This window comes from Gracilinanus agilis, chromosome 6, assembly GCF_016433145.1.
Source record: "Gracilinanus agilis isolate LMUSP501 chromosome 6, AgileGrace, whole genome shotgun sequence".
Lineage (NCBI taxonomy): Eukaryota > Metazoa > Chordata > Mammalia > Didelphimorphia > Didelphidae > Gracilinanus > Gracilinanus agilis.
In genome coordinates, this window is record NC_058135.1 from 278,141,648 (window position 1) to 278,160,724 (window position 19,077).

At 37.5% G+C, this 19,077-nt stretch overlaps 2 protein-coding genes across 2 annotated transcripts; both read left to right on the forward strand.

The window, feature by feature from the left end:
- The first annotated feature begins 215 nt into the window (after nt 1–215).
- Nucleotides 216–1,145, forward strand: LOC123252687 (putative olfactory receptor 5AK3). Its single transcript, XM_044681951.1, has one exon. The coding sequence runs from the start codon at nt 216–218 to the stop codon at nt 1,143–1,145; it is 930 nt and encodes a 309-aa protein (XP_044537886.1).
- A 16,180-nt stretch (nt 1,146–17,325) lies between these two features.
- On the forward strand, nt 17,326–18,255 carry LOC123251941 (putative olfactory receptor 5AK3). The gene has a single exon (XM_044681278.1). The coding sequence runs from the start codon at nt 17,326–17,328 to the stop codon at nt 18,253–18,255; it is 930 nt and encodes a 309-aa protein (XP_044537213.1).
- Nucleotides 18,256–19,077: the final 822 nt, after the last annotated feature.

A 19,077-nucleotide genomic window follows, 5' to 3' on the forward strand; every position in this document is an offset into this window, starting at 1 on the left:
TTTTCCCTTTCTTCATCAGTCTTTGTTATAAGGGATGGCTCTTTTGATCAGGTAATTGGGAGGGATAAATGCAGAACGGAAGGTGATATGAAACCAAAATATTTTGATAAAAGAATTTCTTTTTAGAGAAAATGCCAAGATGTTAAACTAAAAGCTATTTCCTTCTTAGTTTAAGGTCACTAAAACCTCCTTTATTTGCAGATAATATGAAAACCATGATCCATAGAAATGGCACCAGAGTGACTGAGTTCATTCTACTGGGATTTGCTGTTCAACAAGAACTACAGTACATTCTCTTCCTTGTGTTTCTGATCATCTACATGACTTCTTTAGTAGGCAATGTTGGTATGATTCTGCTCATCAAGTGTGATGCTCGCCTTCACACACCCATGTATTTTTTCCTCCAAAACTTGGCTTTCGTTGACCTTTGTTATACTTCTGCCATCACTCCCAAGATGCTATTGAACTTCCTTGTCTCAGATAAATCTATCTCATTCTCAGGATGTGTGTTGCAATTATATGTTTATGGCATATTTGCCACAATTGAATGTTACCTTCTGGCTGCCATGGCTATAGACCGTTATGTGGCCATCTGCAATCCACTCCGTTATCCAATAGTCATGTCCCAAAAGGTCTGCATTCTACTCGTCACTGGATCCTATGTTATGGGTTTCCTGAATGCTACCACACACACAGGCTTTCTCTTTTCCCTGTCTTTTTGCAATTCCAACATAATCAATCACTTCTTTTGTGATGTGCCCCCAATCCTGGCCCTTTCCTGTTCTAATATTGATGTCAATGTCATGTTGTTAATCATTTTTGTGGGCTTTAACCTCTCAAGCACATTGCTGGTTGTGTTCTTCTCCTATATTTACATCCTGGCCGCCATCTTGAGGATGTCCTCTGCTTCAGGGAGGCACAAAGCCTTCTCCACTTGTGCCTCCCACCTGACTGCTGTCACCATTTTCTATGGCACACTCTCTTACATGTATTTACAACCTTCTTCCAGTGAGTCACAGGAGAATGATAAAGTGGCCTCTGTGTTTTATGGTATCGTGATACCCATGCTGAACCCCCTGATCTATAGTCTGAGGAACAAGGAGGTAAAAGAGGCTGTGAAAGTTCTCATAAAAAGTTGTTCATGAGTCAGGCCTTGCATTCTAGTGAAATAGTTCAGAGTGCCATTCAAGCAAAGAGCATCTCATCTCTTTTCTTTAATAAGTGCCTGTTGGTTCAGTGTAGAAAGCACCCATTTTGTTGCTTCAGTATGTAGACAAGATCTCAACTATGGGGGACATAACAAACTAGGATTAAAATATAGATTCTTATATAAGACTGCTGAAGTCATTATCCTAATGGCCTCTGAAACTTATCAAGAAGTACTCAACATCTTTAAAGTAATTATAATAATAATGATAGCTATTATTATTATTATGGTGGCAATGGCACTATTGGTGATAGCTTACATTTATTGTTAAGTACTATCATAAGGGACATAGAAAAGAGTAGTCAGGACCTGAAATTTCATTGATTTTGGTAATTCTATGACTGAAACTCTCTCAACTGGTTTCCAGTGATATATATTGGCAACTCAAAACTCATCTTGTTGGCAAACCTATGCCATGCATGCCAGAGCATGCCAGAAGGGGCTGCTCTGCTCACCCTCTCCATGTGCTCTTGAGAACATTTCTCTCATCACTAGCCCCTCTGCCTGGCAGCCCAATGGGAACACTTCCTTTCTCCCCTGTCTGAGGTAAGGGGGCAGCTCACATGTGGCATGAGGGTTGTAGTTTTGGTACTCAGTCTCTAAAAGGTTCGCTATCACTGACCTGTAGCATTAGAGAGTCATTTCAAGATAGGAAGGTACTGAGAGATTGAATGTCTTGTCCGTGGTCACACTACTAGAGTGAATGAGACATACAGTTTGAACATAGGTTTTCTTGACTTCAAGGATATATGTCACTTTAGATATAATTATATCTTCAGAATAACCCTATCAAGTTGGTAATATGATATTCTTTTCCTAGTTTTACGGGCAAGGAAATCGAGTCTGAGAGAGCCATAAACTCACGAAACATTAATTCTGACAGGATCTTGGTGGTAACCTTCTCATCTTACAGAAAGAGTTTTGCATCTAAAGATGCCAGATGAACTGCTCAAAGTCACACATTGAATTAGTTGCTGTAGATCTAGTTTGGCAACCAAAATCCATGGAAAATGAGAATCTAAAAAATTCCCAGGATAGCAAGCTACTGTCAGACTTTTCAGTTATTGTAAATGGGTAGCCCTCCAAATTAACATATGTGTGTGTTTATGTATTTATGTATATATTATGTATGTGTACATGTATTTATGTATATTCACAGCTACCAAGAGAATATTCTAGAAGCAAAGGGTTGACTATTCATCCACCTTCTCCATGAACTCCGCTGGCTCCCTATCATCTCTGCAATAAAAATCAAATCCTTCTTTTGGACATTTAAACCTTTTTACAACCTGGTTTCAAAGTGCCCTTCCTGGTTGATTATACATTAATTCTCTTTGCATACTCTAATTCAGCCAGATTTGCCCTTTTTTTCAGTTCAGGACATATGATCTTCCATCTCCATTCATTTGTACAGAAAAATCTCTTTACCTGGGATATCCTCCTTCTTCATTTCCACACCTAGAATTCATATGTTCCTCCAAATCAAAAACTTAAATGCCGCTAAAAAATTCTACATTTTAACTGACTCTCCATCAGACTAGAATTCTCTACCTCCTATCAGTTTCCTTAATCCTAGTGTCTTCATTCAACTAATTTCCAGTTTATCCTGTATATGTCTTATTTGTACATACTTCTTCACATGTTTTTCCATTAGACTGTAAGCTCTGTGGGAACAAGGTCTATCTTTTTCCTTTCTTTCTATCTCTAGCATGTAGGGTTAGTGTTAGAATATCTGGCAAATAAGTCCTTAATAAATACTTAATGACTTACTGACTACATGAAGATTTTATTCGCACTTTTTATGAGGAAACACTAGTGGGAAACTTAAATATTATCTGGGTTTAGAGGAAGAGAGAGAAGGAGACAGGACAGGGCAATAGACTGGGACCTAACAAGTTGGGGAAACACAAATCAAGAATGGGTTTGGCAGTTGGAGGGAGTGACAGTTAGGATCCCAACTGCCTCTCAGATCCACTTAGTCAGGGAGTCTATGAAATCAACAAATAACTGAGTAATACTGGGACAAAAGGAGTTATAAACATGGGTTTAATAATGACTAGGAGTTAGGGATAATGGAGAGAGGCAACACTAACCTAAACACTAAAAGACCAACACAAGAGCTGGGAGATGGGTCAGAAACTACACTGCCCTAACAGACTATTACAGGCTGGAAGGGAATTGGGTCTCTCACAGAGTTTTGCCCACTTCTGCTCCTCTTGATGAAACAGGTCCATAGGATAGTAAATCCAGGAAAAGTTAAATCAAGGAGCTTGTCTCAGACTGGGATGTCCACCACTCCTGTTAGATCTTCTTGCTCACTTGATCTTTCACTGGCAGATCTTCCTTCTCTGTGATAAATCCACTCTCCTTTGGCTCTCCACTGGGACACATAAAAGCAGCCACTCCCTGTCTCAGTCTTGACCAGAGTCCTCAAGGAAAACAGTTTCCCTTCATTCCATGGTCAGAACTCTCAGATCTTTAGAGACAGCCTGAGTGTTATTCTACATTAAATGTGTAACTTTTTAATTTCCTCATAATACAGTCTTCCACCAGCTTCCAGTGCCACCAACACCAAATTTCCTAGTTCCTATTTTGTATATGTGTTTGTATATGCTTTTATGTATATAATTGTATATGATGTTTCTCTGTTGAATGTTATCTCTTTGGGGGCAGGAGTTACCTCATATTTGTTTTTGCACCCCAATTTCTAACATGCAGTAGTTGCTTAATAATTGATCATTAAGGAATAACTAGGTGGCTCAGTGGACAGGGAGTCAGGCCTGAAGACAGGAGGTCCAAGGTTCAAATTGGACCTCAGACATTTCCTTGCTATGTGACCTTGGGCGAGTTACTTATCCTCAATTCCCTAGCCCATACTGCTTCTCTGGCTTGGAATCGATAGTATAAATTCTAAGACAGAAGGAAAAGATTTTTTAAAAATTAATCATTGGGGGCAGCTGGGTAGCTCAGTGGAGTGAGAGCCAGGCCTAGAGACAGGAGGTCCTAGGTTCAAATCCGGCCTCAGACACTTCCCAGCTGTGTGACCCTGGGCAAGTCACTTGACCCCCATTGCCTACCCTTACCAATCTTCCATCAAGGAACTAATACACAGAAGTTAAGGGTTTAAAAACAACAACAACAAAAAAAAAAATTAATCATTGGCTGGTGTTTTGTGCCATATTTTGTTAACAAGGCATCACCCATAACAATATATAACCTATTTATAATGACCAAGTATCTTTTCATTGCTCTAAGAGACCACATAATTTTAATTCTTTAGAGATGGTTGTGTTCCATAATCATAAAACATATTTCAAAGGAGCCACAAATCTCAACAAAAATGTGTCCTGGCCATCAGTGCAGTCCTTAACCCATTTCTATCTTCTCATCCTGTGCATTTCTTTTACATGTACTCCTATAGATAATTAATGCCGGATTTACCCAACATCCTGTTCAGTTTGGGGAACATTTCATAAAGGTCCATTTAACAATAGTGGTACATTTGGGTGCTCCCTAGTTCTCACAACATTATCTATCATCTTCTTTTCTCAATTCTACATTTACATAATAATATCCTGTACTCTACTCGTTGGGTTTATTTGCAAATATGCTTTAGCCTACTTGAATCCATCATGGATATTTCTACTGTCCTTTGAATGACGCAACCCTCTGATTCTTCAGAAATTATGTCGTTCTAAGATTTGTGTCCATTCATTACTCTTAAAAGAATATTTGCACTTTGAAAACATCTTTTCACTGAAGTACAACTTATAATCATTGGAAATACTGGGTAGCTTCCTAATTGCAATATAAACCACATTATTCATTCAATTTTGGCCTTATTTCATCCTCTATGTAAAGTAGTTGTACCATTAATTTCTGCTAGGTCAAATATATTCACTTGCAATACAACTAAATGTCATTGTCTGAAATATAAATATATTACCCATTTAGTTGTTCATGCTTGAATTGCTAAAGTGGTCTCTTCTGAGTAATCAATCAGCTTAAGAAAGTAGATTTGATGTAGTCAGCACACCATTATATGTAAACAGGAGCATCCTTGTAAAGCATTCCTTGTAAAGGAATCTTTTCTTAACCCAGACAGTGTGCAGCATATCCTTAATGACAATGGTGAACACCTTTAGAAAACATTTTCCTCTGTATTTTATGCCACACTTGATTTCACAAAGAATGACTGAACAGAGTTATAATTGTGATTGCTTTTTCTAAGAATCTTGCATCATCTTTCTCTTTTTCTGTAAGACAAGTTGGTGGCGTATACTTCCCCATAAGTTTGTCATTTTTTAGATATGAATAGCTATGACTGAATATGATATGAATAGATATGAATAGATATGACTTTTGGAGTAATAATACTAGCAATCCCTTTTTGTAGTCATTGAATATCTTCCCCTCTATGAAATATCTTGAAAACTGGTACCTAAATACTTTGAAATTTTGTTTTCTGCCATCTTGGATTTCTTAAAATTCAGCTGCTCTTTACAATTTCAATCCCTCGGTATCATTTCCACTTGTACAAATAGCACCATATGAGGGAGGCAGAGACAAGGTGGGAGAGTAGAGAAGCTCTCAGCTTAGTTCTTCCAAATTATCAACCAAACAATTCAAGAATAATGCTTGAAATTGAATTCTGGAATAGCAGAACCAACAAAAGATTGGGGAAAAGAATTTTTCTATCCACTACAATTTAGGAGGTGGTAAGGAAATGGCTGTCTAACCAAAGTAGTATAATGCAAACCACGTAGGCTGTGGCACTTGTAGCAGGTCTTGGATCCAGCTGCATTGGTGGCCATAGCAATTTTGGGAGTTTTCAGCTAAATGTTAGGGTAGTAGGAGTCATCAAACAATTGAATGGAAAGATATTGTAGGGGATCCTTTGCTGGTACTGGAATTAATTATTCTTTAAATGTCTGGTAGAATTCACTTGGGAATCCATCTTATGCTGGGAATTTTTTTCTTAGAGAGTTCATTGATGACTTGTTCAATATCTTTTTCTAAAATAAGATTATTTAAGTATTCTTTTTCCCTCTTTGTTAATTCAGACAATTTACATTTTTTGTAAATATTCATACATTTAATTTAGATTTTCAGATTTATTGGAACATAAATTGGGCAAAAGAGTTCCTTGATAATTATTTTAATTTCCTCCTCATTGATGGTAAATTCACCCTTTTCATCTTTGATGCTAATAATTTGTTTATTTGTATAACATACTGGCATGCCCTCTGTCTACATACATTCTTTCTAACTGCCATCATAGTGATAAAGTTCTTAGTTGCAAGTATCATCTTCCCATGTAGAAGCATAAGCAGTCTAATCTTATTGAATCCCTTTTGTTTTCACTTTTCTCTTTACACTTATATGCTTCTCTTGAGTCATGTATTTGAGAATCAAATTTTCCATTCAGCTTTGGTCTTTCATCAGAAATGCTTGAAAGTCCTCTATTTCATTAAATATTCATTTTCCCCCTCAAGGATTATACTCAATTTTTCTGGGTAGAGGATTCTTCATCACAATCCCTACTCCTTTGCCTTCTGGAATATTATTTTGGAAACCCTCTGATCCTTTAATAAAGAAGCTATCAAGTCCTGTGTAATCCTGACTGTACCTCCATGACATTTGAACTGTTTATTTCTCGCTACTGATAGTATTTTCTCCTTGGCCTAAACCTCTGAAACTTGGTTAGTATAGTCCTGAAGTTTTCATTTGGGGATCTCATTCTGGAAGTGATTGGTAGATTCATTCTTTTTCCTAGATAATTTCTTGTAATGTGATATCCAGACTAAATATTTAATCATGGCTTTCAGGTAGTCCAATAATTCTTAAATTCTTACTTCTGGGTCTATTTTCCAAGTCACTTGTTTGAGATATTTCACATTTTTCTATATTTTAATTATTTTTATTTTGTTTTATTATTTCTTGAAGTTTCATGGAACCTTCCCAATTTAAGTTTTTTAAGAGATTATTTTCTTCAGTGAGGTGTTGTGACTCCTTTTCCAGTTTGGCAATTCTGCCTTTTAAGAGGTTCTATTCTTCAGTAAATTTTTGTATCTCTTTTTCTATTTGGCCCACTCTGCTTTTTAATGAGGTTTCTTCAGTGGATCTTTGTGCCTCTTTTAATATTTGACCTGTTCTATCTTTTAAGATGTTTTCTTTGCTTCCCTCACCAAGCTGTTGACTCTTTCTTACGTAACTTTCATATATTTTCCTCACTTTTAGTTTGCCTCTCTTTTCTGACTTTTAAAATCTACCAGGACCTGAAACCAAGTCCCATTTTTTTGAAGTTTTTTCATGTAGCTGTTTTGATTTCATTGTTTCCTTCTGAATTTATGCCTTGCTCTTTTCTGTCATCATAGTAACATTTGGTGGCTAAGTTGTTTTTTTTATGTTTATTTATTTTGCTGATCTTTTTCTTGACTTTTCACTTTAAAGTTGAGCTCAATTTATGGAGTGAAGGGGGGGCATTCTCTATAGTGTTTTGTGCAGTTATTTTTAGAACTAGATCTGGTTGTCTACAAATTTCAGTTCTTTTAAGGTAGTATAATCTAAGAAGAGGTGTGGTCAATGCTCTTGTGCCTGTACTCCAGTCTCTTGGTGACAACAAGCATTCATTTTCTCACTTGAACTGTGACTTGGGTTCCTGTTCCTGCTAGTTCTCCACCTTGCCTTGGGACTCCAACCCAAAATAGCATATGATCATTGCAACAGAGTCTTGCATCCAGTGTCAGCAAAGGATTGCTTGTAATCACCTTCTGACAAATTTTCTGACCCCCTTCCCCTTTGTGGGTTGAAAGTTTTTGAAGCTTCCCACTGCTAATTCAGTCACCTCTAAAGTCTGTTACTGGCTTGCATCAGTATTGATCACTGCTAACTGACACATTGAGGACCTGGAGTTAGGGGTTCTCTTGCTGTTGATTTACATTAAGGTGATATGTGCTTAACTACTGACTTGCTCTAAGACTTGAGGTCCTTGCTGCCAGCTTGCCAAACATGGCATATGCTAGACTAGGGTCCCCATTTCACCCCAGTGAAACAAATCTTTCTTGCTGACTTCCCAAGTCATCTTTAGTTAAAAATTGCTTTATGTCATCCCTTTGTTGGTTCTTCCACTCCAGAATTCATTTTGAGGCATTATTTGGAGATTATTTGGAGAGGAATTAGAGATTTTCTGCCTCTACTCTGCCATCTTAACTCCATCTCTCCTCAAACTGTATCTAAAAAGTGGTCATCATCAAAACAATCTAGAACTGATTAAGAAAAAGTGTGGAGAAATCATTGAACTAGATTAGGTACACAATACACAAGACCATAGTAATCTAGTGTTTGACAAACCCCAAAATCCAAGATTTGTGGACAAAAAAATCAAAAACTAGAAAACAGTTTGGTAAAAACTAAACATAGACCAATATCTTACACCATATACCAAAATAAGATCAAAATTGGCACGTGACAGATATAAAGGATACTATCATAAGCAAATTACGAGAGCATGCAATATTTTGCCTGTCATGTTTATGAATAAGGGAAGGAATTATAATTATGTATATGTATATAAGATAGTGTTACAAGTCATAAAATGGATAATTTTGATGATATAAATTTAAAAGGTTTTGCACACACAGACACAACTAAGGAAGCCAAGATTTGAAAGAAAGCAGGAAAATGGGAAACAAATTTTTGCATCAAGTTTCTCTGAAACAGGCCTCATCTCTCAAATATAGAGAGAAATAAGTCAAATTGATAATAATATGAGTCATTCCCCAACTGGAAAATGGACAAAGGATATGACTAGGCAGTTTTCAGAAGAAGAAATCAAAACTTTCTATGGTCATGTGAAAAAATCCTCTAAATCACTGTTGATTACAGAAATGTGCATTAAAACATCTCTATGGTACCATCTCACACTTATTGGCTTACATGACAGAAAAAGGAAAATGACAGATATTAGAGGGAATGTGGAAAAATATACTGTTCGTGGAGTCATGAACTTATCCAACCATTTTGGGGATCATTTTGGAACTATGAACCAAAGGTTATAAAACTATATAAATCCTTTGATCCAGTGATTCAACTACTAGGTCTGATCTGAAAAGCAATCAAAGTAAAAGGAAAAAGATCTATTCATATAAAAATATTTGAGTTATTTTTGTAGGAGCAAAGAATTGGAAATTAATGTGATGGCCATCAATTAGGGAATAGCTTTAAAAAACTGTGGTATACAGTTGTGTTGGAATACTATTGTGCTATAAGAAATGATGAGTAGAACTGTTTCAAAAAACCTGGGAAGACTTTCATGAAATGATGCAAAATGAAATTAGCAGAACCAGAAGACTATTGTATACAGTGTAAGGATAATTCTCTTGGCTGCAGAATACAAGCAACTCCCAAGACCACCTGCAGGGGTTGGGCAGTGTCCCAGCAGGCAAGATCAAGAGATTCCTTACTGAGAGGGCCTAAACTCTATGGCTCCCCTGTGGATATCAACTGGATATCTTACTAGTTGGTAAATATGGCTAAAGGTGGTGTTCTGCCAATAAAGTAGATATCTCAAATTAATAGGGAATAATTTACAGACAAGAATTTGTAAAAGTCGATGGGAATTCCCCCACAGCAAAGAGCTCCACCAACTGCCACATCCAGACAGTATGGAGAGATTCTTCTGTTAGTTGATGAACCAAATCAGCAAGATGACTAAAGACTTCTTAATAATAGGTAACTTCTTTAATTTAACTAAGGAAGGTATTAACTGAAGGTATTAGAAACTTAGGAATGATGGGGAAGGAGAGAGGAATCAGGAAGTCTAACACTAAATCTAGTTGGATGAGAAACAGGCTGTCCCTTCACAGGAAGAAGGCTTTGGTAGAGTTCCACCCTCAACTTGACTTCTGCTTCTATTACCTAGCTTAATGGATGGATGAACTAGTTAGTTTCGATGATGACAAGTAGCAGATGTTAATCTTCAGTGATGATTAGATGTTGTTGATTTTGATATAATTTGATGAAATTAATATATAAGCTGAAGAGTGCAGGCAGTAACAGAGATTGGCAGGTACAGCTTGAATCAGCAAAGTGGATCAGGCAATCACAATCATGGTGAGGATAACTAGGGTTCAATGGAGTCCTACCCAGAACCTCCCTTTCACCCTTCACCCAAACTCAGGACTGAACTGGTTTGCCTGGGGTTCACTTCCTTTTATAATGCTGTTCTTAACTGTCTCTCGACTGTCTCCTGGTTTCTTTGGGGTTCCAAACTCTGAACCCCATGTTGATGCTCCTTGCAGAAAATGGCCACTTGCAGAAAATGGCTACAATGGTAATAAAAAATATGCTACAATGATCAACTATGAATGACTTATCTGCTCAGCAATATAATGATCAAAGACAATTCCAAATAACTTATGATGAAAAATGCTATCCATCTCCTGAAAAAGAACTGATAAAGTGTGAATACAGATTGAAGTATATATTTTTTAATTTGTATTTATTATTCTTGTCCTTTTTGGTTTGCTTTTGCTTTTCCAACATGATTAATATGGAAATGTTTTATATAATTACACATGTAAAATATGTATCAAATTGCTTGCCTTCTCAAGGAGAAGGGATAAGAGGAAGGGAAAGAATTTGAAATTCAAATTTTTAAAAAATAAATGTTAAACATAATTGTTTACATATAATTGAGAAAAATAAAAACAAATAATACAACATATACTTTGGTTTTAACATTCAAATCATATGTCATAATCACAGGTAATTTCTCTGGAGCATTGGCAGTTCTACTCCATTTCCATCTTTGTTATGGAATCACAATTTTCTTTTCAACCCCTCTATTCTCCTGAATCTGGTTTCTGCATGATTACCTGTACTGTTGAATTTCATTATTTCTTGACAGGCTTCACTATCTCTGACCTCTCCACACACAATGTTAACCAGCCTCTCTTGGAAATTCTCTTTTTCTTTGACTTCGGTGTCACCTTCCTTCAAAGATACTCCCACTATATGTCTGCCAGGGTGGTGATGAGGTTTTCAGTTTTCTTTGAGATCTCAAAATCTATCTCCTGTTCCCAAACTCTGAGTGTCCCAAATTTCAGTCCTAAGAACTTTTTTCAAATGTGAAATATGAATATATTCTATTATTATTCATTTCTTAACCCTGCCCCTTTCAAACCTATTTTTCTTCAGGATTCAAACCAAAGTAAATCTTCCTTTATCATCTCCAGATATTATTTACTATCTCTAACTTATTAAAGTAATTTGTATTCACTTGTATATCATATCCCTCAAGAGGGTTGGAAGCCCACTATGGCAAGAATGCTTTTGTTTTTGACTCTGTGTCCCCTGTACCTAACAGAATAGATTATACATAGTAGGGTACTGATTTAAATATATGTTGAATTTGAAGCATTGCCAACATCACAGAGTTCATTTCCGTTAATGGACTGAGGTGCATTGCCAACATCAAAAAATGGCACAGCTCAGTTGGGAGAAGTCTCTACTAAAGATCTAAAAAGGTCTGATACAAGGTTAGATTTTTGCCTTAGATTTTGTTTAAAATCATACACCAAATCTCCTTAGGTTTTCTTCAGTCATTTCCTTGAAATTTCCTGAAAGTATATCAGCTGTTATTAAGTAACTCATACACAAGCAAATTTAGAAAGCAAGAAGTATTCATTAAGTGTGCAACCGAGAATATATGGTGCTTGTTCTTCTGCCATTATCAAATAACATTTATGTATTCATAAAGGAAAACCTAGTCTCTATCCTAGGAGGAAAGAAAGGGAGTTTATGGAATTCACCTACATTCTCTAGTTTATTTTAAAGAATTAAGTGTTACTTACAAGAATTTAAGAAAAGAGACAGTATGGGAAAGTGGAGAAACCATTGAAATTTTTGAGTTGAGGATCTGGGTTCAAATCCTGGCTGAGATACTTATGATCTGTGTGACTTTAGGTTTTTTTTAAATTGACTTATTTAAATTTAAGTATTTTTCCATGGTTACATGATTCATGTTCTTTTCCTCCCTTTTTCCCTCCCTCAAACCAAAGCCAACAAGCAATCCAATACGTTATATATGTATTATCCCTGTGTGACTTTAGACAACTCCAGGTCTCAGTTTCTTCATCTGTAAAATTAATGGATTGAAATAAATGAAATCTCTTTCCTCTCAAATCTAAAACTATGATCCTATGACTCTATAAGCTTTAAGGAAGAAACAAAAAGAACATAAAAAGGTAAAGGGGAATCCTAATTCATATAAGCACATCAGAGCATTGAGAAGCAAGAGAAGGGTTCTTGTTTTCTTAAGATGATTTAAAAAGTATTAGACTCTTCATATAGATAAAGGAGGCTAATGCTACTTAATTGGTATTTATGTAATATATACCCCCTCCCCAAACTGGGGCCTTCACTATTTTCCTGGTCCATAGCATTATTTGACAACCAAACATCCAGTTTAATTTCCATCCAGTATGTTGTCTCACACCGAAGTTCTATGCCATTTAATCAAAACAGACCTTAAAGAAAAATCAAGGATACTAAAGTAGCCACCAACACATCCAAGCTTTTCTTAGTAGTAGGAAACACAAATTCCCTCGCACCAATTCACCAGTTCAAGGTTTTAATACAGAATCTAGGAACTTTGTTGAGATTACTAATCTTCTCTTGACAAAGGAGTTTTATCTTCCTTTTCTATGGAGACATAGATAGGAATTTCATAGAGATATCGTTAGCCTTTCCCATGCTACCATATTAGCATATACAATTTATAGACGCCCAAACCATTTTTAATCTGAGGGCCAGGGTTCAAATCCCTGTTTTGTTGAAATTACTTTGAAAGGCAGGGTAGTTATAAAGGATAGAATCCTAAAGTTGGAATTAGGAAGACCTGGCTTTGAATCCTGCCCATAACACTTAATAAGTGTATGATTCTGGGAAAACTCATTAATTTCTGTGTAACTCTCTTACTGCTCTACTTCTGATTCTCAAAACTTGGGCCATGTCTCCGCTTCTTTCTGACCATGGAAGTTTCTTCGATTCCTTTGCTTTCTTTCCCTGGATGATCCCATCCACCCAATGTCCCCTTGTCTCTTAATGAGTTCATCCCAGAACTTCTATTTTGAGGATATGCCCAGACCAGCCATCCGTTATTCCTTTCCCAACTCTGCTTCTGACTCTTCAGACTTTCCCACCATGTCTATGTACCTTCTCTCATCCCTCACTTTTCAGTTCACTTATGCTCATCTTCCCCATTTGTATATTAGCTTTTTGAGAGCATTGATGATGTTTTCTTTTTCGCCTCAGATTTGTATCCCCAATGCATAAGTTTTCAATTAATGTTTATTGACTTGAATTGCCCCAATTATCTTAAGTGTAAAATTAATGGATTGGACTTGATGACCTTTAGAATCTCTTCCAACTTAAATCTATGGTGTAAGATCTGGAACTTCCATAAGTGTACAATGGAAGACCAAGTTACAGAGGCTTTCTTATAATCTGTTTCTTTTCTCAGCATCAGTCCCAGATCAGCCCTATATCTCATCAGTGGCATGTTCTGGCCAAGTCCCAAAGGCTTTCTCATTTAAAAGGGAGTACTCTCTGAAATGGACTCTATTGCTTCAGAGGGTCACTTCTTCTCTTTAGAAAATTGCTTGGGGTACTAGGAAGATGAATGACTTGCACAGTAGAGTCATATAACCAGTGTACATCATAGACAGGACCTGAGTCCAGGTCTACCTGAATCTGAAAGCAGCTCAATAGCCATTACATTTCTATGGTGATGCTCATTATTACTCTGCAGCTAAATCCCTTAGTAGCTAAATTCAAAAACAACTATAACGATGATGGTAATGGGAATTCTACTTTAGGGGACTCAGTTCTAATGAGGAACAAAATCAAATAATGATCACTTTTCCTCCCCTGAGGCCAGTGATACTCAGGAGAATGGATCCCAAATTATTGGCCCGGCTAATGTATGTCTGCATTAGGGATCCTGCAAAGATGTCATCTGAGGATGCCAGTCAGCCTGTCCCTGATATAAACAGGGAAACCCAAGGTGGTATTGCTTCCTCTAAAATGATTCAATTCCCCCACTATTCTCAGTGAATAGTGACTCTTCCAGGATCTCAGGAAAATAAGCCTCAGAGGCCAATGTAGAGAAGAAAGAGAAGCTGGCATAGGATTTCTTTCTAAGTGAAGTCACAATGAAAAGGAAGTACTGCTAATGGGATAAGTGAGTGGGACTTCTCGTATTCCAGAGTAATTGACTGAACTTCAGGGAAGGCCCAGATGTCAAAGAGAATTAAAGGAGATACTGTATATAAAATTGTGGAATTTTCAAATTCTTTACCAATGAGTTAGTTTATGTAAAAGATTTTGCAGAGTGAAATTGCTTGATAAATACCAGGCATAACCATCATTAGGATTTAGAGCTGGGAGACCCTTAGAAATCTCTTAAGACAATTTGTGGTGGGTAGCTGGGTGGCTCAGTGGATTGAGAACCAGGCATAGACACTAGAGATCCTAGGTTCAAATCTGGCCTCAGACACTTCCTAGCTGTGTGACCCTGGGCAAGTCACTTAAACCACATTGCCAAGCCTTTACCACTCTTCTGCCTTGGAGCCAATACATAATATTGATACCAAGATGGAAGGTAAGAGTTTAAAAAGAAATCTATATATTTCAGGATACTGAGGTACAGAGGGTTAATTTAAGTCAACAAATATTTTTTCCATTATGTACCTACCAAAATATAAGAGATGCAAAGATTAAATATATACACAAACATACACACACAATACATACTCATTAATAATTGTCAAATGCTAACTACTTCTGTAGGAAGAGCTAGGTAGGACAGTGGATAGAGCATGGGGCCTGGAGTTAGGAAGTTGTGAATTCAAATCTAATATCAGACACTTCTTAGCTGTGTGATCCTGGGCAAGTCATTTACCCTTATTTGTCTCAATTCTTCATCTGTAAAATGGAGACACATTGGAGAAAGAAACGGCAAGCCACTCCAGTATCTCTGCCAAGAAAAATCCAAATGACGTCTCTAGGAATCAGATATGCCTAAAAGGACTGAACGATATGACCACCAACTTCTGTAGGTAATACACCACAGAAGTAAGTAGTATTTGGATGACTACTATAACATGATATATGTGGATAATAGAGGGTAAGGAGCAATGAGAAAATAAATGAGATTCAAGCAAAGAGCTGTAAGCACTGAGAAGGGCTAAGACCATTTTCAGGGAGGAATTCATGGAGGACGTCACACATCAGAGGAATCTTGAAGGAAGTTAGAGATTTTGTAAAAAATAGAGATGAGTCACCTTCCAGGGACCAAGGCCTGGTGCGTATGTGCATGGAGTTAGAAGAGGGAAGGCGGATCTGAGGTGAAGCTAGCAGCCTGTCCAATCTCCCCGGAATGTAAAATATGTAAAAGAAGGGAGTACTGTGAAATAAGACTGAATTGATAAGACGGAGCCAAATTGCAGAGGACTTTAAATATGCCAGTGTTCATACAAGAGGCAATTAGGAATCACTGAATGATGCTGAAAGGAGAAGCGACCCGCTCAGACCTCTGCCTTAACCAAATTATTTAGGCAGTAGCATGAAGGAAGGATTGAAGAAGAGATCCAGGAGAGGTAGCAAAAACTAATTAAGAAGCTATTACAATAGCCCATGCCACAGAGAAGGAGGACCAGAACAAAGCCACTAGATGGTGGACATAAGTGGAGAAAAGTGAATAGATGTGAGTGGCTTAATGGCAGAACTGATAAGGATAGGAAGGCCATAGCCCAGAGATCTCTGGAGCTGTGAATTCCAACACCAAGAGATCAGATTACCAATAGGTAAAGTTTTCAGGTAGTTTGGGAATGTGTATTGGAATGGAGTGTACCAACTCTGGAATAGTGAATGACCTCTCCAGTGATGTATTTCCCTTTGTCTGTCAAGAGTGTTTATAGTTGTGTCTCTATAAATCTTCTCTATGTATTGGTAGGTTAACGCCCAGATAAATGGCATTTTCCTGACTTTGGAATATCCTGTTTCTCCTCCCAAAACACTTTGTAGAGATTTTGAATGGTATTTCTCTTATTATCAACTCTTCCTGTGTTTTCCGAGTACTGTATTGGTGAGCTCTTGGTTTTTTAGAAATAATGAGAAAATTTGTGAATTTATTTTGTCTTTGACAACTCTGCTGAAGTAATTAATTGACTCAATTAGTTTTTCACTGATTCTCCCCAGTTTCCTACAGATAACACATTGTCATCTGCAGCTTAGTAGATTTTGTCTCTTTTTTACCAATGTTTGTACTAATAATTTTGTTCTCCTTAATATTACTAAAGATAGCATTTCTAGAACAGAGTCAAATACTAGTAGAGGGATTTTAATAACATTTAAGCAACACTTAAAATTGTACCAAGATATTACCCTGGAAACTGTGAAATAACAAATACTAGTGTTGTAATCTATCTCTCTCTCTTTTTTTTTAAACCCTTACCTTCTGACTTGGAGTCAATCCTGTGAATTGGCTCCAAGGCAGAAGAATAGAAAGGGTAGGCAATGAGGGTCAAGTAACTGGCCCAGGATCACACAGCTGGGAAGTGTCTGAGGCCAGACTTGAACCTAGGACCTCCCATCTCTAGGCCTGACTCTCAATCCACTGAGCTACCCAGGTACCCCCTGTAATCTCTTTTTTCACAGATGTAGGAGACTAAAGCTTGAAAAATTAAGTAATTTTCCTATGGTCACCCAGATAAGGCTGAAATAGAATATGAACCCAAGTTTTATAATTCTACTTCCTGGGTTTTATTTACAATTCCATTCAGCCAAACTTGTGGTAACCTTATAAAAACCAAGCTCAGCAAGTGAAAGAAAATATAACAAAAGATGATTTCATTCCTAATTCTGGGTTGATAATCTACTTTTGCTTCTTTTCTCCATATTCTTCTCCTCCTACTCCTTCTTCTCCTTCTCCTACTCCTTCTTCTCCTTCTTCTCCTTCTTCTTCTCCTTCTCCTTCTCCTTCTCCTTCTCCTTCTCCTTCTCCTTCTCCTTCTTCTTCTTCTTCTTCTTCTTCTTCAGATGATTTGAAAACCATGTCTCAAGGAAATGGCACCAGAGTGACTGAATTCATTCTATTGGGATTTGCGGTTCGACAAGAACTACAATACATCCTCTTCCTTGTGTTCCTGGTCATCTACATGACATCTCTAGTGGGCAATGTTGGTATGATTCTGCTCATCCAATATCATTCTCGCCTTCACACCCCCATGTATTTTTTCCTTCAACACTTGGCCTTTGTTGACCTCTGTTACACCTCTGCCATCACTCCCAAGATGTTACTGAACTTCCTGGTATCAGATAAATCGATCTCATTCTCAGGGTGTGTCGTCCAATTGTTGGTCTACGCCACATTTGCCACAATCGAATGTTACCTTCTTTCTGCCATGGCCATAGATCGCTATGTGGCCATCTGTAATCCATTACACTATGCAGTGGTCATGTCCCGGAAGGCTTGTGTCCAGCTACTCACTGGATCCTATTTCATGGGATCCCTGAATGCCTCTGTTCACACAGGCTTTGCCTTTTCATTGGTCTTCTGCAATTCCAACATAATCAATCACTTCTTTTGTGATGTGCCCCCAATCCTGGCCCTTTCCTGCTCTAATGTTGATGTCAATGTCATGTTGTTAATAGTTTTTGTGGGCTTTAACCTGTCAAGCACATTGCTGGTTGTGTTTCTCTCCTACATTTACATCCTGGCTGCCATCTTGAGGATGCCCTCTGCTGCAGGAAGGCACAAAGCTTTCTCTACTTGTGCCTCCCACCTGATGGCTGTCATCATTTTCTATGGCACTCTCTCATATATGTATTTACAGCCCTCTTCCAGTGAATCCCAAGAGAATGATAAAGTGGCTTCTGTATTTTATGGTATCGTGATACCCATGCTGAACCCCCTGATCTACAGTCTAAGGAACAAGGAGGTAAAAGAGGCTGTGAAAATTCTAGTAAAAAGTTGCTTATGAGTCGAGATCTGCATTTTAATGCATTGGTTCAGAAATGCATCCGGACAAAGGCCACTCATCCTGCCTCCCTTCTTTGGCAGACAGCTACTCTAATTGAAAGAATGTTGGACTTGGAATCAAAAAGAGCTGAATTCAAACACCATCTAGGTTTCTTGTTTCCAGTGAGACCCTGAACAAATCACTCAACCTCTCAGTCTCAGTTTCTCCATTTCTCAAAAAGGGATAATAATATCACTTACTTCAAAGGGGCATTATTAGATTAAAATAAAATGGTCTATATAAAGAGTTTTGCACATTTTAAAGTACAAATGTAAATGCTGTGTGTTGTTGCTTTTAGATGGTCTCAACTATGGGGTAATATGACAAGCAAGCTGAAAAATTTGAAAAGATATGTGGAGGCCTAGAGATGGGAGGTCCTGGGTTCAAATCTGGCCTCAGATATTTCCTAGATGTGTGACCCTGGGCAAGTCATTTAACCCCTATTGGCTAGAACAGTGGTTCCCAAACTTTTTTGGCCTACTGCCCCCTTTCCAGAAAAAATATTACTTAGCCCCCTGGAAATTATTTTTTTTTATTTTAATAGCAATTAATAGGAAAGATAAATGCACCTGTGGCCATCATCACCTCCTGGATCACTGCAGCACCCACCAGGGGACGGTGGTGCCCACTTTGGGAATCACTGGGCTAGACCTTACCACCCTTCCACCATGGAACCAATGCATTGTATTGGTCCTAATATGGAAGGTAAGGGTTAATGAAAGAAAGAAAGAAAGAAAGAAAGAAAGAAAGAAAGAAAGAAAGAAAGAAAGAAAGAAAGAAAGA